This window comes from Denticeps clupeoides, chromosome 6, assembly GCF_900700375.1.
Source record: "Denticeps clupeoides chromosome 6, fDenClu1.1, whole genome shotgun sequence".
In the NCBI taxonomy this organism is placed as follows: domain Eukaryota; kingdom Metazoa; phylum Chordata; class Actinopteri; order Clupeiformes; family Denticipitidae; genus Denticeps; species Denticeps clupeoides.
The window spans coordinates 20788264-20813621 of NC_041712.1; the positions used below are offsets into that span (position 1 = coordinate 20788264).

The following is a 25358-nucleotide window of genomic DNA, read 5'->3' on the forward strand; positions in this document are numbered from 1 at the left end:
TGTCGTCTCCAGTATAAAAAGGTGTAAAATGACAGTGGTTGGCCTAAAAGGTAAGGAAACAGACCTGTAAAAAAAAAAAAACAACGCAGGTTGCCGGTTCGAATCCCAAACTAATCACTTTCACCACTGATAACGTTTCACGTATTTACTGAAACACGAAAATGTACATTATTCCACATGAATATGCTAAACCTACGCCGGAACGTGTATGTTAGTATTTGTGTGCACAGAAGCACTTTCACGCGAACGTAAATGCAAATGAAGTGCGCAGTGTTGTTCTGCGCAGCCCGCGCGCAGTTGCGACGCTTCCGCCTCGGCCGCGACGTACCCGCTGGCAGTCATGGCGGAAGTGGACGAGCCTGGCAAGCCTCTGGTGAGAAAAGGGGACTGTAAATCGCGCGCGGCGCGGCTGCAGGGGCGCTCGCGACTAAGCGACGTTCGGGCCGAGTCGCGGTCCGCCGACCCGTCGCGACGGTGGCAACCGCGCAAGCCGCGGCGGCTTTTTACTTCGTGCGCTTAGCTTAGCGGGCTAGCTCGGTGGGACCATGTCCTTAGTGGCGACAAGTTTTCGCCTTTACTCGGTGCAGACGCCCGGCGGCGTGAACGTAAAATCCGAGGGTTTCGGTGAAGCGAGCTGTCGGCGTGTTGTTTGCTTAGCGCGCTTACTGGTTAGCTGTGTCAACACCGCTGACGTTTACGTGTCTGTGGGTGAACATGTCGCGAGGCGGTGATGATCTGGCTGTCGGTTCTAACGCGTATTTAAGTGTTTTAAGGGGTGGTGGTAGCCTCGTGGGTAACACACATGAACAACAACAACATTTATTTCTTATATAGCCCAAAATCACATACAGTATGTCTCAATGGGCTTTGACAGGCCCTACAGTTGACACCCCCCACACTTGACCCTTCTGCACACAAGGAAAAACTCCACACAAAAAAAAACTCTAGGAGAGAGAAAAAAAGAAAGGAAGAAACCTTGGGAAGGAGTGATACAGAGAGGGACCCCCTTCCAGGGTAGAGTGAGCCTGCAAATGGTGTCAGTGCAGGGTTGGGGATGATATAATAATAAGTCCTACAGTTGTAGGGTTGAAGAAGTCCAGGATATAGTCAGTGTCATGGTCTAGATTACGTGTCCATAATGATTTTACTGGTCCATTCGAAGATACCTATAGCTGTAGTTGTAACGGTGGTGGTGGTGGCTGTGGTGACCCACTCGCCTATGAACCAGAAGACCCAGGTTCAAATCCCGTTTACTACCATTGTGTCCCTGAGCAAGACACTTAACCCTAAGTTGCTCCGGGGGGGACTGTCCCTGTAACTACTGATTGCAAGTCGCTCTGTAAATGTTTTCCTTAGACCAATGTCTGTGCTCCCAATTGAAAGTGTCACCTTGTGGGATGATTTAACATTAAATCTGTCTGTGGTCCTGCAGTGGCTAGAAATGGTGATGGGTGTAAAGAGTGCTTTGGTCATTCTGCTTCGCTGTTTAGAGTGCGGCAGCTCAGACGGTCTGATCTGGAATTTGTCCCCCTGTGACGTCATAAGGAGAGATGTTACCTCCCGTTTCTCATGCTTTGTGCGGCAAGAGAAATTCCTACCCTCCCCTAAAAAAATTTACTTCACCGACAGTCATGGCTTTCAAACGTGTGGAGCATTGCAGTTGCTCGGTGATCAGATGTAAAACTGAGCAGAAATGTATTTTTGAGCCATTTGGTTCATTTTATTTTTTTCTGGAAAAACGCAGACACGACTTCCTGTCTGCGCAAAACATTGTGGTTGGTGAACGGTGTTGATGACGTCATGTCCCCTCAACTTCCATTGACCGCTCTCCTCCTCGTCCCGCCTCTCTCTTCTCATTAGCATTGAAAGCTACAGACACCAAAAGGGCGCGTCCTGGAGAAATCTCATTGTGGGACTGTATCAAAGTGGCTGTAATTTTCGGAAAGAGACTTCAGTATTAGCGGACCATTAAGACCAATATAAAAGTGCAACAAAATATTTGCATTCACATTTAAGTGCATCCATAACCTCCTTATCTGTGTGACCTCCTTCATATTGCCATTTCTTCCAGATCTTTGTTTGCCACTCGTCTTATTGTTCTTTCTGCCCCCTTATCACAGGGATTCCATGATAATTTAAAACCTCGAAAAATCATGGAATTTGAGAAAAGAGAAACCTTATTCTCCCAGGCCTTGCAAAGTTTTGGAATATGAAATAAACATATAAAGTTATGGAAAAGTAATTGGACTGAGAGATGAATGTATAGCAAAGCACATAGTTTCCATAAAAACGTTTTTTGTTTAAAACGTCAGAGAACGTATGGTCGTGAAAATTTGCCTTAGATTAATGAACTTGTGGAATTTCTTTTCGAAAAATGTGTAAGAGCCCTGTTATCACCAACAAAGTTTCAAACGCTCTGCTCCTCAGCTCTGAAACGCCATATCCGTCATTAAGAATATAGATTCTCTTGCATTATTCAAGTCATAGCTCAAAACATACGTGTTTTAAAATTACTTGAGTTTGAAGTGAATGTGATACACAGCACACACAACGAAATCTGTCCTCTGCATTTACATTTACAGCATTTATCAGAGCGACTTACAATAATTAGTTACAGGGACTGTCCCCTCTGGACAATAATTAGTTACAGGGACAGTCCCCCTGGAGCAATTTAGGCTTAAGTGTCTTGCTCAGGGACACACTTGTAGTAAGTGGGATTTGAACCTGGGTCTCCTGGTTCATAGGCGTGTGTGATACCTACTAGGCTACTACCACCCACCCTTAGTGAGCAGTTGGCAGCCATGACAGACTCCCGGGGAGCAGTGTGTGGTGACGGTGCTTTTCCAAGTGGCACCTTGGCGGCTCTGGATTCGAACTGGGAACCTTCTGATTATGGGGCCGCTTCCTTAAGCGCTAGGCCACCACTGCCGCAAAGGTGAGGAACGTTGACTCAGTGCCGGCTACTGGACTCGAACCCCCAGACTTCCGCTTACGAGTCTTTGCGTTAACCATTATTTTAGTTATTTTAATGAATAGTTTTATTATTTACTTAGTTTTCTCTGTAAGGTCACCTTGGTTTAGAAAGGCACCCTCCAATAAAATGTACTGTTATTATGATCCTCAAATTATCCAGAATCTATGTTCATTTTTGTTTTCTTCAATATTTCTGTATTAGTTTGCTGGTCTCTCAGATGTGTCTATATCTGAAGACATTCCAGTGGAAGGGGACATCTCAGTGCCTGTGGGATCCCAAAATGTTGACGATGTGTTCTCCACACTAGATGAGCCTGTCAAAGACACAATAGTAGGTTCACATGCTTGATTCACTGTAATTGTTCCATGGATTTTTTTATGCCAATATTCTTTTAAGTCATAGTTTCCCAAACAGATAATTTAGAAATGAATCATTGTAATACAGTTGTAATGCATTACATTTATTACACTGTATTCAATCATCACTACAAAGTACTTTGCAGAACCCCGTAAACATGTCAATATTATTCTCATCTGAAGCTTTTTATGTTTCCTGCAGCTGAGGGACTTGAGAGCAGTGGGGAAGAAGTTCATTCATGTGATGTATCCCAAACAAAGCTCAGCACTCCTGAGGGACTGTGAGTATTCTGGTGGGGTATAAAATGACTAAAGTGCTTCTATTTTAAAAAATACTAATAAAAACACAGTGTTGCTGTGTTCACAATCACATGTTCATTTGTTCAAATGGCAGTGTAAGGAGGTAAGGAAACTGACCTGTAAAAAAAAAACAAAAAAAAAAAACTACTCACAATTTTTCACGTATTTACTGAAACACGGAAATGATCGTGTTCAAATCATTAAAAATGATTTGAACACAGTTGGCAGTTCACATTGAGACTAACAGAGGCAGCATTATATATGCACAGATTTCAGAACTCTTCGCTTTAATATCTTCAGCATACACAGGAATTTGTATGTTAGTATTTTTGTGTGCCAAAACAGTTAGATTTTTTCATGGTGTATATATTGATGTTTACTCGTATTTTTTATTTAATTTTATTCTACTTAAGGGTTCTTCATGTGCAAAGTTATGGAAGCTCCAGGAATTCCATTTTTTTTTAATTTACAGCATTTATCAGACGCCCTTATCCAGAGAGACTTAAAATCAGTAGTTACAGGGACAGTCCCCCACTGGAGACACTCAGGGACACAATAGTAGTAAGTGGGATTCGAACCTGGGTCTTCAGGTTCATAGGCGGGTGTGTTACCCACTAGGCTACTTCCACCTATAGATTGAAAACATATTATTTTGTTTAAATGATTAATTTTTTATATTTTTAAAATGTGAACCTTTTTTGTTTTAGGGGATTTGTGGGGTCCTCTTCTTCTATGTGTCACACTTGCTCTGTAAGTTAAAAGGTTCTTATACTTTTTTTAGTCATTGAACAACCCTTTTGTAAAGATGTAATATTATGAAGTTTTAGAGCTTTAGGCTTGTTTAATTTTGTGACTTATTTCAGAGGACTATATAAAACCAAATCTGCAGCACACAGCTAATGACACATTTTAAAAGTAATTATAAAACGAGATAATATATTTAAACATATATGTATTATGTATTTGGTACATTTCCTTCTTTAGCATTCAATAGTTTCCAGTTAAAATTAAATCTTATATTCCTATTTGTTTCTTTTACTGTAAAAGCTGTGTCATCTCATCTCTCTATACCTGTACAGTATATAACAGAGATGGCAATGGAGTTTACTCTGACACTGTATGGTTTCTTATATGTTATATTGTGTGCATGGCATTGAAAACCGGAAGCTCAAAGCACCGCTTTAAGATTAAACAGCTTCTTTTTAGACATAATGCTGACACAGAATTTTTTTTTTTTTTTTTTTGAGGAACTTGACCGTGACATATTCTGATCCCATGTCTGCAGGATGTTGCAGGGTGGATCTGCAGACAGCAAGGAGGATGGAGGGCCGCAGTTTGCAGAAGTTTTTGTGATCATTTGGTTCGGTTCTGTCATCATAACCCTCAACTCCAAACTGCTCGGAGGCACCATGTGAGCTACTTTTTGTTTTTGCCTCATCCTTTTGGGGCATTTGATCTTGTGTGGTTATTTAATGACTGCCTGGCCTTAATGTATATTGTTTACTTGTGCTAAAAATTGAATTACCGGAATCTCGCTGTCTAATTTTAATTGCAAAGTATAACCACAAAAACTCCCATGTTTCTATAATTGTACCAAGGCCCAGTCATGCTAGTTCTTGTTTTGGCTGAACCGGTGAAAGTCTTTGCTTGCAGGGTGGCTCATCTCATTGTGGTTGAAACACCTTCTTGTTCAGCTTTGGATGAAGAATAAAATGCCGCTAGGCAGTAATTTCATGTGTCAAAATCAAGATGAATTTATATTTATATACCGCCTCTCGTTTTATCACTGCCTCAGCATAAATAAACAAGTTTCGGCATTGAAGGAGACACAGTATGAGTTGCTTGTTTCTTGTACTATAAATCTAAATCATTTTGCTGCTGAAACCGTAAACTTCCCAGGCATGAGGCAAACAAGGTGTTCGTGTCTCAGAATTATAGTCTAGCGGCATGACTGTCTGGTGCTTTTCATTGATATGATATGAAGTATAGCGTGTGTTTCCCCAGTGAGCGATTTTATACACTGAAGTGTGCAGTGGCTTTCTGACACCACACTAATCAAATGCATCACACTTTATAAATGCATATTTTTAATACAATGTATATGAGCATAACTATTTGAACATTTAAAAAAAAAAAAAAACATAATAATCAGCGGTCATTGTTATAGACCTATAAATGGCACAGGAAAAGAAAATAGATATTTTATTCAGTTATTAAGCCTGGGAACGTTTGTGTGCAGTTCCTTTTTCCAGAGCTTGTGTGTGTTGGGCTACTGCATCCTTCCCCTGACTGTGGCCATGGTGGTCTGTCGGCTGGTGCTGCTGGGATTCACGGGGACGATCAGTTTCATCATCCGGCTCATCGTGGTTACGGCCTCCTTCAGCTGGTCGGTGTTCGGTAAGGGATCGGTCTCTCTGGAGCATTTGTGTTTCCTCCTTTTTCTTCCGGCCTGATCATTAATGAACTGAACACATCTGTCCCCAGCCAGACATTTGGCTGAGTGAAAGTGCCAGATGCTGGCAGGACGAGCTGTTCTTTTGTCTGTTGATCTAATGATAACTGGAGAAAAACAGAAACTGCAGTGGATAGTCTTCGAGGCGTCTTGCTTTAAATTATCGTGAGAGTCTGCTGGCTTTCATTAGGGCTTTTATTGTGATAAACTGTCTCTCTTTCTGACAGTAGGGATTTAGTGATTTTCAAATTGCAGAAATTGCAGGCTTCTGCTTTGAAGATTCATGATATTCTTTGTCTTCATGCTGTAATTATTACATGGCTGCCAGTAGGTGGCAGTGTTGCCATGTCACCAACATCTTGGTAGTAGAAGGCTCGATTTGGCTACTCGTGCTCCTGCAGATGTTTGTTCTCTCCATTCTCAGCCCCACTCTCACAGCATGCAAGTGGCTTATTAGTCAAGCAGAGGTGACCACAGTTGGTGTAAGTGCTGATGGCATGCTTGCTTACCTTCATGTACCCGCATTTTCAGGAAGAAGAATTAAATGAATTCAAATTTTTTTAATGGCATTCTATTTAATTAGACCCTACTCCCAACTCTGCAAGTGTCACTTTTTCGGCAGGAAGGGCAGGTTTTCATTATCTTAACAGCAGAAATTTGTCAAATTTGCCATGTGTTGTGGAAAATCTCTTGACTATCTGAATTTTTCCCCCTACAGCTTCCACAGCCTTCCTGGCCGACAGTCAGCCGGCCAATCGGAAAGCTCTAGTGGTGTATCCCATCTTCCTGTTCTACTTTGTCATTGGATGGATGGTCCTGACATTTTCTCCATCTCAGTAATAGACCTGCTTGCACACGCTCAAGCACTCTCATGCGTGGGAGGCTCCTCCCACGTGCTTCCCGTTGAGCCGCCAGGGAGCTCTCATTGGTTTTGAGGGTTAGAAGTGGGAGGAGTCACACATGGATATGGAGGAGCAATTGTCATTTGTTTGGCAGTGAGGGAGGAACATAGCAGCACCAGTGGTAGTGCTGAGACCTTCTACACGCTGCCACGCATACTCATTCCATTTTCCCCATTCACTCAGCCCTGGTGGTGTGTGTGTGAGAGAGTTTTTTTTTATGGTTTATTTTGGCTGCTGTAACCTTCTATAATGCCATTACACTAATATGGGAAATTGCGTCTGTGGTGGTCAATCACAATTGCTCTCAAAAATCTAAATTTGTATGTGATTATCCAGTCATTCTTCCCACAGATGACTTAAACTGGTCACAAACCAGTTTTTTGTACACTCACTGTCACATACAGGACTCCATGACACTCTGCTTCTCTTGGTTTAACTACCTAATATATTTATTTTTGTCTGTATACATGTGAATGTGTAGGTCTTTTGTCTGGATCCTGTCTAGCTCTCTCAGTGCCTCACCAATTCTGTAACAGTACAGGTGAGGCAGAGGGGTAAAGACTTTTTTTTTTTTTTTTTGGCAAACAAAGGGTTATCTTTATACTACCGTAACACATCGGACTGTTCATATGCAGTTGGGTTATAGTAGATAATTTATCGCTTGGGAAGTATTAATCATGTGGGTTCCTGTTTTTTTTTTTTTTATTATTAATAAAAGAAGTTAATTTACATTGAGTTCCCTAAATGTTGACATGACATGTTCTTGCAAAATGAATGTCATACTGTTCAGTCATATGTTAAATGACATATTTTCGTATTCATTTTTCCCTTGTTGCATCGCTCATGAAATATTTAGGTTTTTCTGGTGTCAAGCTGACTCCAGGCACAGCTCGATGTGTTTTTGTGTTTGTTTGACTGAATAAATCTGACCACCTCTGAAACAGGGAAGCTCTGAGAATGATCCACGCCCCCGCATCACCCTGCTGGTCTATTACACATTTATAATGTTGCTGCATGTGATCGCAGTGACTTTATCTGGGATTTCCTTTGTCCTGCCAAGCAGAACAAAGAAAAGAAAATTGTGGTTCCTGTAAATTTGGCTCAAATGAGAACTGTAACGCATTTCCTCTTTCTAATGCTGCACATGAAATAATCAGAGCATGTGTATTAATTTCTACCTGAGTGTGTTTATTTTTTTATAATGTTTGTGATCATAAAAAATTGAGAGAATGTGTCACAGCCTGAGCCTCTTCAGGGCATCGGGTACTCGCGCTCAGCCACTGTCAAAAGCCATTTGTCCAGTGAGATCGCCGGCAAGCGTAAAAAGACTTTTTGAAGCAGCCTTATGGTTTTTGAGAGTCCGTGCCTACATGCACTTTATGGGAATGGTGTTAAACCAAGCGAAAGAATATTTTTACTTTACCAAAATTCTGCATTTTTACCGGGGTATTGTGTGTTGCCTGGCAGAATCGGGATTTGTTGCAGATGTGCTGGTGAGCCTGGGGATTTTTGAATTGTGACCTTCTGCCTCCTGGGAGGTCTTTCCAGTGCCAGAAACATGGGAAGACAGAAGACAACAACCAGCATAAAATGGTACTTTTTGACTGCATACTGATCTGTCGATGTTGGTAGGAATGGAGGAAAATCTGGGAAGTCATGAAACAACATATTTGTTGTGCATTTGTAAAATAATAAATTTGTCCACTCTGACCCTCATTGTGCCTTGTGTTTATTACATCGAATTTATACTACGTTATCAAGTTGATCGCAGTAACATTTGGGTGTTAGACAGAACTAAGTTCCATACACGTTTCCAGTCCATTAGAGGGTCAACAACACCCACTCCAGCACTCACCAGGACAAAAATTCACTTGGGCTGCGTGGCTGGCAGGAGCTCTTAAAACCGCTCAACCTTTCACCCCCTAAATGCAATGATAAAATGGAAAAACGACTTCAGGTAAACCTCTGAAGATGCGACCCAATGATTGCATCTCTGTTGGGTTGAAGGTGTCAGAGTAACTCCATCGTATTTTTCCTCCTGGGAGACCCCTCGCCTTGAGTTCGGCGGTAGATTTTGTAAGCTGTGAACTCGCACAGCCAAGGTGACTAATGGAAGAAAAAGGGGGATGATGATCTTTTACCCGGAAAGGAGCCGAACGTCCTGGACAGCGGCTGCACCTTGGTCTGCAGAGGTTAAAATGATGGCCACTGTGGAAAGTGACCTGATGTTTCAGGAGGCAACACAATGAGAAGCTGCAATAACAAAACATATTTGAGATGTAAAGGTGTGCGTTTGTCCCAGAGGAATTCTTGCCCCCAGGGGAATAAGGAGGATCCGACAGTAAACCACCTGACAGTGCACTGATAAGGAGGACAGAGCCACAACTGCCCTATCTTTGGAATATTAGTGGTTTGTTTACCGCGTATTTGCAAGAACCTTTTTTTTTCCTGTCTTGACAGAGAGCAAAGAAAGACCATGTCCCAATGTGTATATGTGTACATGTCCCATGTGTATATGATTGCACTATACTTTCTTTTGTCATTAACATAAGGAAAATGTCACTTGAAATCCCCTAAATGATGCTTTTTTTGCTAAATTAGGGAGTTAAAGAGGTTTTAAGGATCTGACTGGGGCAGCAGGTGAGCTGTATGCAACCTGTGTGCCATTTGAGAAGGGGCCAACGTGCAGAAAAAGAGAAGGAATTAGGAGGGAATGAGCAAGAGCTGTTATTAGCCTGAATTCGGGTGACTTTCTTCTTCTGTATTGATATAGCGTTTCGAGTTATGAAGAAACTCTCCCCTGTAATTTCTTTAATTCCCTCCAGGTCTTTAAGGCAGATATTGTTTCTTTAATCCAATGCATTTAACATTCTGCCGCCCACTTTTCCTTCCACTTCTGTGGTAGTAGAGGCCTAGTGGGTAAGACACGGGCCTGTGAACCAGGAGACCCAGATTCAAATCCCACTTACTACCATTGTGTCCCTGAGCACGACACTTAAGGTTAAGTGTCTCCAGGGGGGGACTGTCCCTGTAACTACTGATTGTAAGTTGCCCTGGATAAGGGCGTCTGGTAAATGCTCTAAATGTAAACTTCTTTCTGCCATTCTGTCTTTTCACCTGTCTGCTTCTGCCCTGCATGCTCGGGCTTGTGTTTCTTTAAACGATCATGCATTGTACACTTTGCTTGCATTGGCTCCTGACAGGTTGTTTCTCTTAGTCCCTGATGCGCGGCTAAATTACTTTCCAGATGACATCGATTAGGCCCAAATGATTTCAGTGTAGTATTCAATTTCCTTGCGGTGGGATGCATTCTCGCCGCACCCACCGGCGTGGGCCTTCACCTGATTGCACCACGGAAGACGGCGCGCTGCCGCCTCTCCGCCACCGCCGTGATCTGACTGAGCCCGTTTAAAGATCTCAAACAAGCAGCGAGCCCTGGGATAACAGCATAATCTCCGTTTCAACATGCCGCTGTGCAGGCGGAGCCCTGATTCACTCTGTAAACATGGTGCAAAATTGGGCGCTCCATCTGATCCAAATATAGTTCATCTCCATATGCATTTACAGATATACAGAGTGCCTAGACTGGGCCCGCTAAATAAACGGTTTCTTTATAAATGTGGCCTTTTTTAAAAGCATTATGGCCAAATAAGGAATGTGTGTGTGTGTGTTCTTTAGACTGGTGCAACCCCTACTTTCTCTATTTTCTCTTCCTCTGCGTCCTCCACAACCAACACAAACATGCACCAGGCCTTGTGCTGCATGATGTCAGAAGTGTAACGAGAAGGAAAGAGAATAGATCATATTGTAATTTCAGCTACATACATGTTAGACAGTGCATAGTGAACTGAAACGTTTCTCTGGAACCTGGTGCTACATGTTAAATGTTAAACAAAGTTACATACTGACATAAAGTGCACGTGTGCGACATCGACAAACCGGGCTGCATAAAGACGCAATGCCAGACATATGCATTATAACGCAGCTGGATCATGGATATATATCAAATGTTGCCTATTTGCCAGTTTGTTCCATAACCACATGCCCCTCTCGCATCTGGTTACCGATAATAGCTCACAAAGAGTCAGACACGGATCAGAGACTGAAAAGATGTGGCAAGGGTTTCTCACTTTGGGATGAAGTCCCCAATCTCATCTCATTCCCTCACACACACCTTCGGATAAGAGCAAAGATCGGATCAATTCCGAGAGAGTTACAGCGTTGTCTGGGTCTGCCCGGATATTACTTGTACTCATGGGATGGCGGGGTGCGATGGGAGCAGCAGGAAGTGTCACCTCCTGACTATCGAAAGGTCAGCTGCAGCCACCGGCCTTCCCAGCCTTGTCCTCCTTCATACTCTAACAGCTGCCGGTCACCAGCCTACTGCTATTTCTCACCGTGCCCTTCTATAACCCTTCGGCACTTTCCCATCTCACTTGCCTGGTGGTGGTCATGGTCCAAGAAGCAGTGCTATTGGATGATAATGTGGTGTTTGTGCATAAACCGCTCTGCTCAGGCTACCAGGGCGGCAAAACTACCAGGTGAAGAGCAACAATGGCCACTGGTCCACTACAATTTCAGCGTAGGTCAAAAAAAAAATGCATCCTGCGTCCGCATAACTGTTGAACTGTTCGCATGATTTGTTTATTTTTTTTGTTCAGTTTGATTCCTAGAGAGGTCAGCCAACAGCTTCATTATACCTTGTGCATCCATAAAGGCTGGAGAAGAGGTGTGACAGGCATTTATTTCTGAGTGCCATCACTCGTTAGCGCTGCATGAAGGCTTGTGTCTTTCACAAAGCCACCCCCAACTCTGGTTCCACGTGACGTGGATCATCTGCGTTCTGAATGCACACTGACAGGTCGGACACTTATCAGATGCACGGACCTCTTGTCCCCTTTTCAGCGATGACAGGCTGAAGGCGTAACGTTATTTAAATAACACAGCTTTCGCGATGAAAGACCTTTTTACCAAACTTCCGTACTTAGTGACGACTTCACCTCGGTTCACATCATCTCCACTAATTTCCTCCAAATAAACATGCTGCGGAGGTATTTTAAAATGCTAGTAAAATTTTCACCAGTTGAAGCATGCACCCCACTGTACTGGGACAGGGATGTACTGTATGTTATGTGTTATGTGTTATGTGAATGGGTGGTAGTAGCCTGTTACTACTGATTGTAAGTCGCTCTGGATAAGGGCATCTGATAAATGCTGTAAATGTAAATGTGTTTACTAGGGCTGACCACATTATTCGCTGTAGTTAAATTTAACACCGTTTTGTTCACTGCAATAAGTATTGCATCAGTGCCTGAGGGTGGATGTGTCTGCAGGACACGTGTCCAGTAATTTGGGGACCAATCATTTTTTCGTGCTTGTGACACCATAGCTGCTTAACACACAACAAACCCAGCTGATTGCCCGTTGTGTTCTGGAAAATGGATTTGATTGGCTGAGAAGTTCAACATGGGGTGGTAGTGGCCTAGTGGGTTAGACACTTGCCTATGAACCAGACGACCCAGGTTCAAATCCCACTTACTAACATTGTGTCCCTGAGCAAGACACTTAACCCTAAATTGCTCCAGGGTGACTGTCCCTGTAACTGATTGTAAGTCGCTCTGGATAAGGGCGTCTGATAAATGCTGTAAATGTAAATGTCAACATTCCATAAATTTCTTTGACAAAACAAAATGAACCAATGGACCAACAATTCAATTTGGCAGCACAGGACATCAGGCAAGAACTGCTACTTCCCCTGCTACTTGTTTACATTTATTTTTGATTTAGTTTTGATTTTAGTTTATAATTGATTGACAGTTTTTATTTCAACATAAAGTATGCCAGTGCAGTTTGCATGTTGGAAATCTGCTGCTTGCCTGGGAATCCTAGTCATTTCCTGTTCTGCAGAAGATATTATTTGCGTCGTGCATAACTTACTGTACATATTTAATTCTCTGTTGCTGTAGGCCGATGAGTGAAAGTAAGATGATAAGAAGGCTAAAACAGAACTGTGTTTGACCCCTGAAAAAGTGTATACACATACAGTGACCTCGTAGGATCACTATTTGTCCTTAGTGTCACCCCTCTCTCTCTCTCTCGGGTTACGTTTTCAAGTGACAGAGACTGCTTTTTATATCTTTTCACACCTTCCCCCTTCCTCGGTGACTCTCAGGTTGCTCTGGAGGGGAACAGGTTGCAAGCAGGTGGATGACTTGACGGCCAAAGTTTCACATCCACACCTCGGGTCTTCTGCACCCCGGCTGATTTTGCAGGTACACTATGAGGTCTTTAAATAAATGAAGTGCAGAAGGCAGCCCTCCTGACATGCTCTTGTGCGTCCCAGTCCATGAATGGCGGGGGAGCCACCATAAAAGTTGAGCAACATAAAAATGTCATTGAGTGGGGACCTTTTTTTCTTTCCCATGATCCTGTTTTAACAGTGGCCCCTTGTGTGTTCGTGAAGTTTCATAAACAGTAGCAGGATTCTGTCTAAGAGACGGACTGAGAGTGGCGAGCTTGTTCTGCAATCTGGAATTCGATGGAGTGGGACGTTATCCATGGCACAGTTCCTGAGAATGCGTGCACTTTTCTTCTCATTACTTCAGAAAACCATTTTGGACTATAGACAGACAGCCTTCATACTTTGTACTGAGAATTTTCTTACTGTTTTGTTAGTCATGCTAGATCCTGACTTTATCAATCTGCTAAATCATGCCAGTTATCCCACCAGTGCATCGGCTATTCAACCAAACTACTAATATTCCAAACATTATGCATAAATGTAATCACAAAGCTCGTTATATAACAGCTTGTATTATTTGCAAATGGAGACAAATGTATATGCATTTATAGAAATGTGCCTCGGTGGGGCTGTGCACGTGCTGTGATTAATGCCGTCCCGGTAACAACAAGCAACGATATGCGACTTACGAGGGGTGGAGGTTCGACACGAGCGCTTTCTGCACTGCGGGAATCCAATAAAAGCCCACAGACAGATGCATCCCTATGTTACGTGATGATAGAGGTTCCTGGGTGAGTGCAGAGAACAGGAGGTGCCTTGGGTCACACTACCTACAGGTATTAACTTGCAGCGCTCTGTTGAATTTGTTGGTGTGTCTACCAATTGTCCTAAATTGTGAAAGAAGGGCTGGTTTTATTTAACTAATGGATTTTGGAAAGGAAAAAAGCTTTTAGTTATTCGAATTAGCTGAGGTCGGCTGACTTTCTGTGTATGCGGACACCATCCGTCCCCTTGGCTGCTGCCCCAGACTCGAATGGACAGCATTTGCCCCCGCCCCCTTTCCCCCCTCTCTGCAGTGCAGCGTGGCTGAGGGTCTCAGAGAGGAGTTCACTTGCGAACTCCGACAACGGCACCTCCATGACCTGTAACCTTCGACCTCTCAACTCCAGCCCCGCACCTGGGCCCACACCTGAGAATGGCTTTTTTCAGCTGCCTGTGCTCACTTTTCAGCAGGGCTAAGGTAAGGCGGCGGGCCGCAGTTTGACAATATGAGGAATGATGCCGTTGCCACAATTAAAATTTCTTCTTCGTGAACGATGTGTGAGACGACAGTGCCGGGTGTGAATGTCACCTATTACTGACATCGTGCTGGTGTCATCAGCCTCTAAAACTATAACATGGACATATGGCTTAGCTCTGCATCAGTCATAGTAACAAAATTGTGTTAACGAGGGTCTCCATTTCCAATATTTTTGAATGCAGTCACTGCATTCCTACACGAGGCAGCGCGAGGGAAAGAGAGAACTAGTGTGTGGTGTGTGTGTGTGGAACATGTGAGCGTTGGAGCAGCGGACATTCCAGGCCAGAGTCGTGGGTGAAGGAATGGAGTGAATGCTGGCCTGTTTCACTCAGGGAAGTGTGAGCCTGCCAGGACACCGTTACCAGAGCAACCACATTTTAAAAGTGGCCGTTCAGCTGCGTTCCACTGGGACAGCCAATGGCGCAGCATTGGGTTGTAATGACATCATATCCATCCCAAATGTGGGACACAGTCACTGCTATCCTGAGGAACAGTCAAGCTTTTGATGGAAAAAAGGCATTTTTGCACATGAATTATTGTGACAGCAGAAATTGCCCTTCAAAAAATTAACTATAATTACAGCACATCAGCCTTTTGTTTGGTTGTTTAGTGACTGACATTTTTAGACCTTAATATAAGACTGCTATTCTGACATATCCCCACATTTTGGTCTGCAATGTCAATGTTGTTGTATTAGCTAAAAACAAGTGAAATGTTGTATGACATTGTCATATTCTGATAATAAACCCCCATTAAATCCTCATGCAGCCATAGTAAGCTTCAGCGTGCTTTTGACAGCACCTTTTCAGTGGTTACTTTACACATCCGCAAACACCTTTGTTGCTTTCACACCAATCGGCTGTGTGAAAACCACAGAGGACACCGCACAGACCCAGGCCCAGCGAGGGCGTTCCTCGCCCGGAGAACATTACGCAGCATCGCTCAAAAGGTGAAGGGGAAGTAGCAGACAGGGAGCACAGGACAAAGACAAAGTGTCTCATCCGTTTCAAAACCAACTTTATTTCTGACATCAAAGCAAGTCATCAAAAGCTGCCTGCTCACTGTGTTCACCCATGGTTCACTGCCGCTACGTCGCTGAAAATGTCACCTGCAGAGATTATTTGACAAGGACGCGCTCAGACTTATTTTCTTTGTTCCGTTTTTTTCTTGCCTTCTCCTTTGAAACTGCAATGCTCATACATGTGATTCGTATATGGAATCGTACAGGATAATGATGCAGCGTTTTTCTCTCTGTGTGTGTGTGTGTGTGTGTGCAGGCAATATCCCCACCGTGGAGGCTGAATGATGGCGGTAAGGGAACATGCATGCAGATCAACCCAAACTATCCTGTACCGTTCCGAGACAGCCCCTGCAGCGATGGCACGGCCTGTAACTAGCTCGAGCTATTTTTACATATTCTCAGTTGGAGTGTAGGACATCGTACATCTAATTACTTGGGCGCGGCCGTGGCCTAACAAGTAGGCCATATGTGATACTCTCCAGTTGAATATAAACATTCCAGTCAAAACCCAGGGAGTGCAGCTGGGCCTGGGTCGGAATCTTGAAATCTTTCCCGCGAGAGACCTTCTTGTGGATGATTTCCAATCCCACGTGCAATGCTGGCAGTTGCTCTGTACATTTGTTAGTGTTGTCAGATGCTTGTTAAGCTGCTTCTAAATCTCTTGCTGACAGACCGGCCTATTTACCTATTAAGTTTATAGGTTACGTTTTTCTGGCACACGTTTCTCTACAGGTTTCATATTAAAACCGTCTGAAATTAAAGCCAGCACATGGGTAGATATTGGCGACCTTGTCAGTCCGTCCACAAATCAGAAGAAGTAATAGCTATATCGTAGGGTCGGGAAAAAAAAACAAAAACCGAACGTTGCGCGAAGAACTCAGTTTCCCAGAATGCACTGCGCGTGGGAGTCGCCGCTGGCGCAGACCGCTCCCGGAAGCCGCCTTAATTTCGAGATTTTTTAAAAATGATTTCGCCACAGTAGTGGAGGCGACAGCGCGGAGACTTCGCCTTATAAAAGTCCGACTCTGACACACGGATTTTTGCCAAGCTTTTTTTAAAATATATATTTGGAAGAAGAAGAAGAAGAAGAAGAAGAAGAAGAGGAAAAGTTTTTTGGACAGTACCACCACGGGACGATGGATGGAAAAACATGTGATAGTCAAATAAAGTCACGAACCCAACAATTTCGCACCACCACATACCGAGCATTAAGGCACTTCTGGAGGAAATTAAACCAGCAGCAGATTTTAGGTAAGCTCAGTCCGGCAACTTGCAAAGAAACTTTAATGCACGACTCTTACCTGCAGCCCTTTTGTAGGTAGAAGCTGGATTTTTAAAACGTACTATCACCTTCTGAATGTTTCTAGTGCCAAGCTAAGTAAAGCATGATATAACATAGTTTTATTCAGTAACGTACCATTCTTAATTACAGTAAAATTCATTTTCTATAAGTTGTGTGTGAATATGTTATATGTATGTAATACATACATATAAATGCATTAACTTAGTTATTATTTAATTGGGAAAATAATACTAATTTTACACACACACACACACACACACACACACACACACACACACACACACACACACACACAAGCACAAAATTAAATGTCTAGGTTGTTCTAAAATGTTCTTGTTATGTTCATGTTAAATCAGAATAGGATTTAAATGGCTTTTGGGTGTGGTGTGTGTGCGTGTGTGAGGGCCCAGCACACTGCCACCCTTGTTCAGCATAGGTGAGTGTGTGGAGCCTTTTTGACTGGCCTGATGACTGGCCTTCATTCTCTTTTCACTTCTCCGGATCTATTAATAAGCAGTGTGGCGGCCGGCGGGAGAAAGGCCTTCTGTGCAGGGATGGGGGGCGAGAGCGACAGAGACAGACAGCGAGAGAGAGAGGGAGGGAAGGAGGAGCATGGGTTTGACTCGACTTGACAAAAGTGACATTTTAAAATGCATACGTTTCTGCCAGCCGTCTGACAGGGACAGAAACCCATTTCTTTCCCTGTGTTATTAAAATGACAGGGAGTAAAATATCACTGTAATGCCTGCTGTGTGTCCCGGCGACAGGCACCATGGCTCCCCCCCCCGGAACGTTTACGTCTGTAGGCAAGATGAGGCCTTATGCCACTTACCGGCGGCTGACAGAATATAGGTGTGATGACGGCTATTGTAATTTCTGCTCATTGAGGGTGTGTGTGAGGGTGACAAATCCTCTGTTCCCCTTTTTCCACGCAATCTGAAACCACGGTGTTACTAAATGCAACTTTCTGATGACTTAACTTGCCTGCTAATTGCCTTCTGTCTCACGGGTGGTTGGGAAAAAAAACCAAAAACTATTTTTTTCCATGCTGTCAGATGCTGGCCACACACGCTGGCATGGCGCTGTTTGGCTCAGAAACGCTGAGATTGGCGCCAGCCACGTCTGGGTCGTGTTGGATGAGTGTTTATTGGATCAACAAAGCGTCCTTTTGAGATTTTGTCCTAAGGGGGGAAAATATTGAGCCCAGACAATGAAGTGCTGATATTAAGCAAGGCAAGTTTTTTTTCCTTTTTATATTGGGCATATTTTATACGCTGGGCCTTTCTAAGTGATTTTAAAGTATGTAGAGCATTAAAAGAGATATAAAACCAATCATATACTCAGGAAAGGTGAATGCTGCATATTAAAATAAAAAGAGGATGATTTACGTGTTTGTATGGCTGCTGGGCCGCCGGTTCGAGACCAGCCCAGATGATTTGGCTCCATGGCTGGATCATGTGGCTGGTGATCCACTTTAGACAGACCAGGTGTGCAAAGATCTGAGATCCAACAGCTTCTGTTAAATGGCTGTGCTAGAATACAGGCGGATCCGCGTGTGTACCATTCATTTCAGGGACCTGAGTCAGCTTTGGCTCACAAAGACCAGTGTGTGTGTGTGTGTGTGTGTGTGTGTGTGTGTGTGATTAATCAGAGTTGGCTGTGAGGAACTTTTGTTTTAAGACCACAGAGTCTTTGTAGATGTACTGTGAGCACATTTGAAAATTAAGGAAATATCCCCCCTAAATATATCCTAATTATGGGCTTGGTTGAAACAAAGCTGCTGAATTGAGTATTATTCAGTATATTTATGAGATTTGCATTTGTTTCTTTGAGGATTTGGTGAAATGCGTGTGGTCGTGCCTAGAATGAGCCAATACTTGAATTTTGCAAAGTTAGATGCTAACACAAACAGTCCTGTGTGTGTGAGACAGATGATTACTTTATTTATACTGTAATTATCCATAAGTATAGCAAAAAATGTGAATATCCACATAATAATCGTTTTTTCTGTGCTACTGTCGGCTATGTCTAGGCAGTCTTCGTATTTAACAGTGCGATTTTATTGGACTGTATTGCAGTGTTTTTTTTTTTTTGCAATTTCTAGTTGTGACTAATGCTGCACAGCTGCATGGAGCCTCTTTCGGTTTCTGCGTCCTCCTTTCCAGGGACTGCAGGAACCACAGCTTGACGTAATCCCGGGCATTAACAGAAATCATGTGCCAAACTGGCTTTTTTTATATTGTTGGTTGAGTGAGAGCGGAAGCTTTGAAGGTACAACAACAACAAAAAAAAAGGGGCAGTGGTGGCCTAGTGGTTAAGGAAGCGGCCCCCCCTAATCAGAAGTTTGCCGGTTCGAATCACGATCCGCCAAGGTGCCACTGAGGTGCCACTGAGCAAAGCACCGTCCCCACACACGGCTCCCCGGACGCCTGTCATGGCTGCCCACTGCTCACTCAGGGTGATGGTTAAAAACAGAGGACACATTTCGTTGCCATTGTGTGCTGTGCTTGCTGTGTACGACAATCACTTCGCTTTAATATTTCAAACTCTATACCAGTACTAAGGATGGCACTCGATACTATTTACAATACTACAGTTATTTAAAAAATTTAATAATTTTTAAAAATAAAGAATACTTTTAGAATATTTAAAATGTCAGAACACCATATACAACATAAAGAAATTACCTGTCCCAGTTGGTATCGAATTCAATAAATTCTAAATCAATTCTAAATTCTATTATCAATTAATATCTGAGAATCAATTTTTTTTCACAACCCTAACAGGTAGCATTTATATTTACGACATTTGGCAAAACGACCAAGGGCTATGAATACCAGGTTCTCCAGATGTATTCAATTTAGTCATTCATAGTTATATGGAATTAAATTTGTGCCAATAATGTAAACAAAACTTTTCTAATATCAAAACAAAAATAAGAAGTTGAAATGTAGAATAAGAGGTTGGAATTTTTTACAACATTTTTTGCTGACATCTTGCTCCTTTTTTTATTTTCGCTTGTGAGACATTCAATTTTGCTGCTCATTTTTTCAGTTTCACTGCTGGCATTTCAGTCACGCCGCTCGGTTTTTACGCTGCCTGAGGATTTAGTTAGCCTTCTGTCACAGTTCTCTTGAAACGTATGTTGTCAAAATTACAACCTCTTATTTTACATTTCAACGTTTTTTTTTGTTTTGATAATAGGAAAGTTTGGTTTAAGATTTTTGGCACAAATCATATTTCATTTCCCCTTTGTAAAGCACTTTAAACTGTTCAAAATACATAAATCTGCCTTGCTTAATGCCTGTTTTGCATAAAATGCAACTAATATGTTTTGTCGGTCCGAGTGTAATTTATTCATAAGCATCACGAGGGCCACCGCAAGACATATGCTGCTTCCCAACCACTTGGCCGCCACACATCCTGCTTTGTTTTTGCCGTCAGAGTCGGCAACTTATCTTCCGGACTGCCCGCTTCTGAGTGCGAATGAGGGAGATGATTGACGCTCGGAGGTTTCGTGAAATTGCCTGAGCACGGATTGTCCCGGGGCCAGCGGCTCTGACACGGCCTTTGTGTTTTGCGTTGATTGAACGGGCCGGCATGACCTGGGGACATTCATTCCCCTCCCAACAGCAGGGGGCTTTCATCCCCTTATCTCGCGTGCTGTTTACTGTCCCCTTTTGTAAGTTGTGGTTCAGATTTTCGCTGTGGAGAAGCTTAATTTTTTAAAACACGATCCAGTCTACTCCTAACCACTGACGGACAGACAAGGGAGAGGATTTTAATTATATTTCAATTCTCTCAACGTCACCCAGGGGCTTGGAGGGCAAGAACCACCCGCTGGGTAGTCTGGGTCGGCTTGTTTCATTATCTTTCGCACATTATCAGATACCGAGGGATGGCGCAGGGGCCCAAGCCATGCGTGGCGAAGAGGATGGGTGTGTGTTGGAGTGCCGTGACATTTTAATCCAAACACTCACTCCTCCGTCGGGGTCGACCGCTTCCCGCTAAGCGCCACACCTTTTCCTCTGTCTGCGCGCACCGCTCGCCGGAGAGAAAGTCTTCCCTCTTCCTCGTGGGATGCTGGTGGACGGAGCTGAGTGGGGCGGGAGTTTCCTTCCTTGCCTCCAACCTGTAATCCCGTCACTGCGTGATTAACCTCGCTCGCCAGTTGATCGTGGTTTTCCAGAAAACTGAGCTGACCTTTCCGTTTCGTTTTTTCCTCGAGACATGCGATCATCCAACATCACTCAACAGTTTCACAATGTGTGTCATCTGCCTTTATGCAATCACAAATATTCTCACGGAATATTTTCCATTTAACTATGCGTTCACTGTGTTGTGAGGTTCACCTGCACTCTGCTCTGGAATATTGTTTTATTGCATCACAAATTGACTATAGGGTGTGGCTAGCCATATGTTTCAGCATTTAGGGGGTATCGGGAGGGAAGAAAGTGCACAACCTCAATATAATTGCATTTAACACAAAAGGGAACATAAAGAAGTCATATGGGCAAAAGTAAACCAAAAGCTCACTTGGTATATATGTAATCATGACTGATCGATCACAACAGTTCTCAGTTAGCTGGATTGATCATGATTAACCAATAGGAATTCTCCTTACCTTAATTCTTACTGGCCAATTGGCGACACCCAGGATTGGACATGCAGGTATGTAACAGGTGACAGGTAACCAATTATTGCATGGACGGACATATAGTTGGCGCCCTCTGGTGGTCACATGGCGCAAGGCTGTCCCAGGGATTTTGTTTAATGTGCGATAAATGGCATGGTGTGTTGGGAGTGTTTGAGAATGTCAAGGGGAGGACCCAAGCGCAGACTTGTTCCACATTCTTTTACAAACTCAAAATTCAACTCCAACAATATCACACACCCACACATATACAGGGCTCAGCAATTGGGACAGGGGGAGTGGAGACAGGAAAAGGCAAGGCTCACTTGCACACAGGAATAGTGAAAGTGAAGTGATTGTCATTGTGAAACACTGCAACACAACACACGGTGCACACAACAAAATGTGTCCTCCGCTTTTAATCCATCACCCTTGATGAGCAGTGGGCAGCCGTGACAGGCGCCCGGGGAGCAGTGTGTGGGGACGATGCTTTGCTCAGTGGGACCTCTTAAAGAATCCTCTCTTCAGAGAGCACCTCTTCTCTTATATGTACACTGCCAGGATCACCAAACTCTATGGTGGTTATGGAGACTTAATATGGAGGCTATTTTGAAGAATCCAAGGCAAGAAACAAAAACCCCATCATCAAAAGCCGCTTCACGAGATGCTCATTAACATGAGTGAATGGTAAGAAAGTGTTCAGCACTGTCGGGAACCATCCTCATTGTCTAACTTAAGGTGGTGGAGAGAAGCCGAGAGTGTGAAATGCTGCAATCACAGCAAAAGTTCCTGATCTCTTACAGAGAGGACTTTTTTGCCTTGTGTTGTATTTTTTGGTTTACTACATAACCCCATGTGTGTTATTTCATAGTTATGTGTCTTCAGTTTTGTTCTATAATTCAAATTCAATTCAATAAAAAAAAATGAGTAGCATTTTCATATCTTCGATTGTTGAGAAAATTTGTTTGTAAAAGTTTTCATGGGGCAGTGGTGGGTAATCATGGGGTTAGCTGTAGCCTAGTGGGTAACACACTCGCCTATGAACCAGAAGACCCGGGTTCAAATCCCACTTACTACCATTGTGTCCCTGAGCAAGACACTTAACCCTAAGTTGCTCCAGGGGGACTGTCCCTATAACTACTGATTGTAAAATCGCTCTGGATAAGGGCGTCTGATAAATGCTGTAAATGTAAATGTAATCAGAAGGTTTCCACTTCGGCACATTTCATTGTGTGCACAGTGTTCTATGCTGTGTATCACAATCACGTCACTTTCACTTTTATTTTATTCTTCATGGCCTTGTTCAGAGTATTGAATTGAGATTTCATTCTTATTCATATCTCTGTATTAACCACATTAATTAATACATTTCAGCAGTTACAGCAGCCCACCCCCATCTACAGTCTGTAGTCATTGTGTGAAGGATCTGCTGTGGGGTCTTGTGACAACCGGAGGAAATGACCTTTACATTGTTATTTTATATAGGTTTGCATCAGACCAGCAACACTAATTGAGTATCTGGACTGACCATATTTGGCAAGCTGTAGATGTTTTGTGGGGTATAAGGTCCGGCCTTCAAACCCAACCCCTACCCCTCACCCCTCGGGCTAAAGTGGTTTGGTCTTCCTGCAGGGGGTGGGGGTTTGTTGAGGTGGGACATTTGTTGAGGAAACCAGATGGTGGTCTGTTTGAATGGAAGCAGGAAGGGCAGTTTTTTTTTATGAAGCTGGTCTTATAGTCTGAGAGCTCCACCAGCTCAGCGTTGCCTTCAGAGTTTTCTGGAAGTTTGCTTTTCTCTGGATATCTTTGCTGTCCTTCATATTTTTTGGTTCCTGCTGGATGTGTGGAATTTTTTGCGAGGTTTGCGGGAGGCTGATGCTGCAATCTGGTGGCTTTTAAATCCAGAGAAGTGGACCTTTCCTGAGTCTGGACTTCATGTCTCGAGGTGAGAGCGTTTAGTAACGCTCTCATGAGTGAAGGGGTGAAGTCGCTCTTGGGGGGAAAGGGTGAGTGTTTGGGTGATATCCCAAATATATTTTGATGTATTACAAAATGTAATACAAAATGTATTACAAATTATATATAGATATAGATAGATAGATAAATAGATAGTTGAAGAAACAGGAATTACACTATGATATCATTTCATGAGATGAATTAAATTCACAAGAGCACAAAAGAGCATCTCTGATGGTTTCACTTTGTCTTTGGTGCATTTTGTTACATATAAGGAGCATTAATTAGAAACAACAGGCTTGGTTAATGCACTTGAGGAAAAACTGGAAAGGAGAACAGCGGGAGGATGAAATGTTCTTTATTTGTTGTTGTTGTCCAGTGATTGGTGTCTCAGGTCAGCACTTTGGTAGTCAAATTGTAGCCCCTGACTGCCCGGCGGTGGAGCTGACGTCTGGCCCGTAGCCCTACTGTACCCAGAGAATGTGTCCTTTGAACCACCGAGCCGACACGTCCGCACACGCTCAGTCCGACTGGAATGCTCAGCAGCGGCGGCGTATAGTAGGCCCCCTGTGTACTGGGGTCTCGTCGCTAGGCCAAGGGAGAATCAAAGCCTGCCATTGTGGGACGAGGGGTTTGCGATGTGGAGCTCCGCTCGGGACAAAAGTGGCCATAGATCCAGCAGAAACAATGGCTATTATTCAGCTGGGAAATGCGTGAACGTTCAAACAGGGAGATCAGAGGGGGAGCATATCCTCCCACAGACACACACGCTATTCTTCTGTATTTATGTGCCTTCAATGCCATTTCTGTGTGCCAAGTGTGTGTGTCCGGGGGTATTTCTCGGAATTTGGGTATGTGTGGGGTTGTAATGAATGCATGTTCAATCACGTGTATTCCATGTGAAATGAGCGTTCCATGTGCAAGACATTAATTACGTATTTGAGAATCGTGCTCGGCTTTCGTCTCGGAGCTCGAGCGTCTACGGGCCCACCTTGTTGGCCCGAGATCAAAAAGTCCAATTAACCGAATAAACAAAGTGTTACCCAGACTGCGGCGACCGACTTTTTTCCAATTCGTTTTTTAGTCTGTGGGCCGTTGAATTAAAGTTGCCGAACACACTGAGCTATCGGAATGCAACTCCAGATTCACTCAGATCAGGAAGTTCTGTCAAGTTCTACTGCAGAACAAATAGGGTCGGCCTGTTATTAGCGTCTGTGTGGGGGATGTGGAGGTTACACCGTCGGCTAATACTTATGGTAATGGTGGCGCTCTTGATGGTAAACGTCACATGTGTCACACTTCTCACCCTCTCAGACCTCCCCACACCTCTCACCACACACACAGCTACGGCCACTGAGAAGGTGAGATCTTCCTTGTTTTCCTGAACCATTTGCCTTGGATTTGCAAGCACACGTATAAACACACAAATGGGAGTCATTATTTGCTAAATATCGCCCAAAGCTGTTCCCACCGCACCCACCTGAACATCTTGTACGCCGTAAAAGTGAACACTGGCTAAACGCAAAAAAAATTGAAGTAATCTGTCACACATAATATTTTAGCATTGCCGTAATGTGAATAAACCAAAACCTCCTGTCAGTAGCATTATAGTACCGTAAAAACAATTTACGCATAAATTAGACAGCTTAGTTTAAAAGAGCAAACTCATATTTTTTAACTACTGTAATGAGAAAAGAAACAGCTATGGTTTGCTTTTTTCAGTGCATCTATAAACTGTAAAACGTGAAGACTGGCTAAACAATTGAAGCAATCTGTCACACCTAATATTTTTGCACTGACCCACTGTAAATGCTCACTGCTCACAAAAATGAGAGATGGGTTAACTGTATATCATAATGACAAAATTAATCTTTTTCATATGATTATAAATGTATGATTCATATGAAATGCATGATTTCT

The 25358-nt window shown here is 43.3% G+C and overlaps 2 protein-coding genes across 4 annotated transcripts in view; both read left to right on the forward strand.

The window, feature by feature from the left end:
- The first annotated feature begins 252 nt into the window (after positions 1 to 252).
- yipf6 (Yip1 domain family, member 6) lies at positions 253 to 8694 on the forward strand. The gene is made up of 7 exons (XM_028982542.1): positions 253 to 373; positions 3176 to 3304; positions 3533 to 3611; positions 4338 to 4380; positions 4916 to 5041; positions 5870 to 6027; positions 6801 to 8694. Exons 1-7 carry the CDS (start codon positions 341 to 343, stop codon positions 6920 to 6922), a joined length of 690 nt encoding a protein of 229 aa, XP_028838375.1. The 5' UTR covers positions 253 to 340; the 3' UTR covers positions 6923 to 8694.
- A 5319-nt stretch (positions 8695 to 14013) lies between these two features.
- The window catches only part of stard8 (StAR related lipid transfer domain containing 8), a 42872-nt gene continuing 31527 nt past the window's right edge, over positions 14014 to 25358 (forward strand). The window contains exons 1-3 of one of the 3 annotated variants that reach the window (XM_028983918.1): positions 14014 to 14061; positions 14253 to 14465; positions 15803 to 15836. In XM_028983918.1, coding sequence (XP_028839751.1) covers positions 14421 to 14465; positions 15803 to 15836 — 79 coding nt within the window. In that variant the 5' untranslated portion in view covers positions 14014 to 14061; positions 14253 to 14420. Of the gene's footprint in view, positions 14062 to 14252; positions 14466 to 15802; positions 15837 to 16445; positions 16798 to 23189; positions 23489 to 25358 lie in introns of those variants that run through there. The other 2 variants (XM_028983916.1, XM_028983919.1) reach the window with 2 other exon arrangements.

What these genes read in the sequence shown, in the direction of transcription:
- yipf6 (XM_028982542.1), top strand. Translation starts at nt 341, where the DNA reads ATGGCGGAAGTGGACGAGCCTGGCAAGCCTCTG. An exon ending in ACGAGCCTGGCAAGCCTCTG is followed by an intron (nt 374 to 3,175) that starts GTGAGAAAAGGG and finishes TTTCTGTATTAG; the next exon opens with TTTGCTGGTCTCTCAGATGT. An exon ending in AGCCTGTCAAAGACACAATA is followed by an intron (nt 3,305 to 3,532) that starts GTAGGTTCACAT and finishes TGTTTCCTGCAG; the next exon opens with CTGAGGGACTTGAGAGCAGT.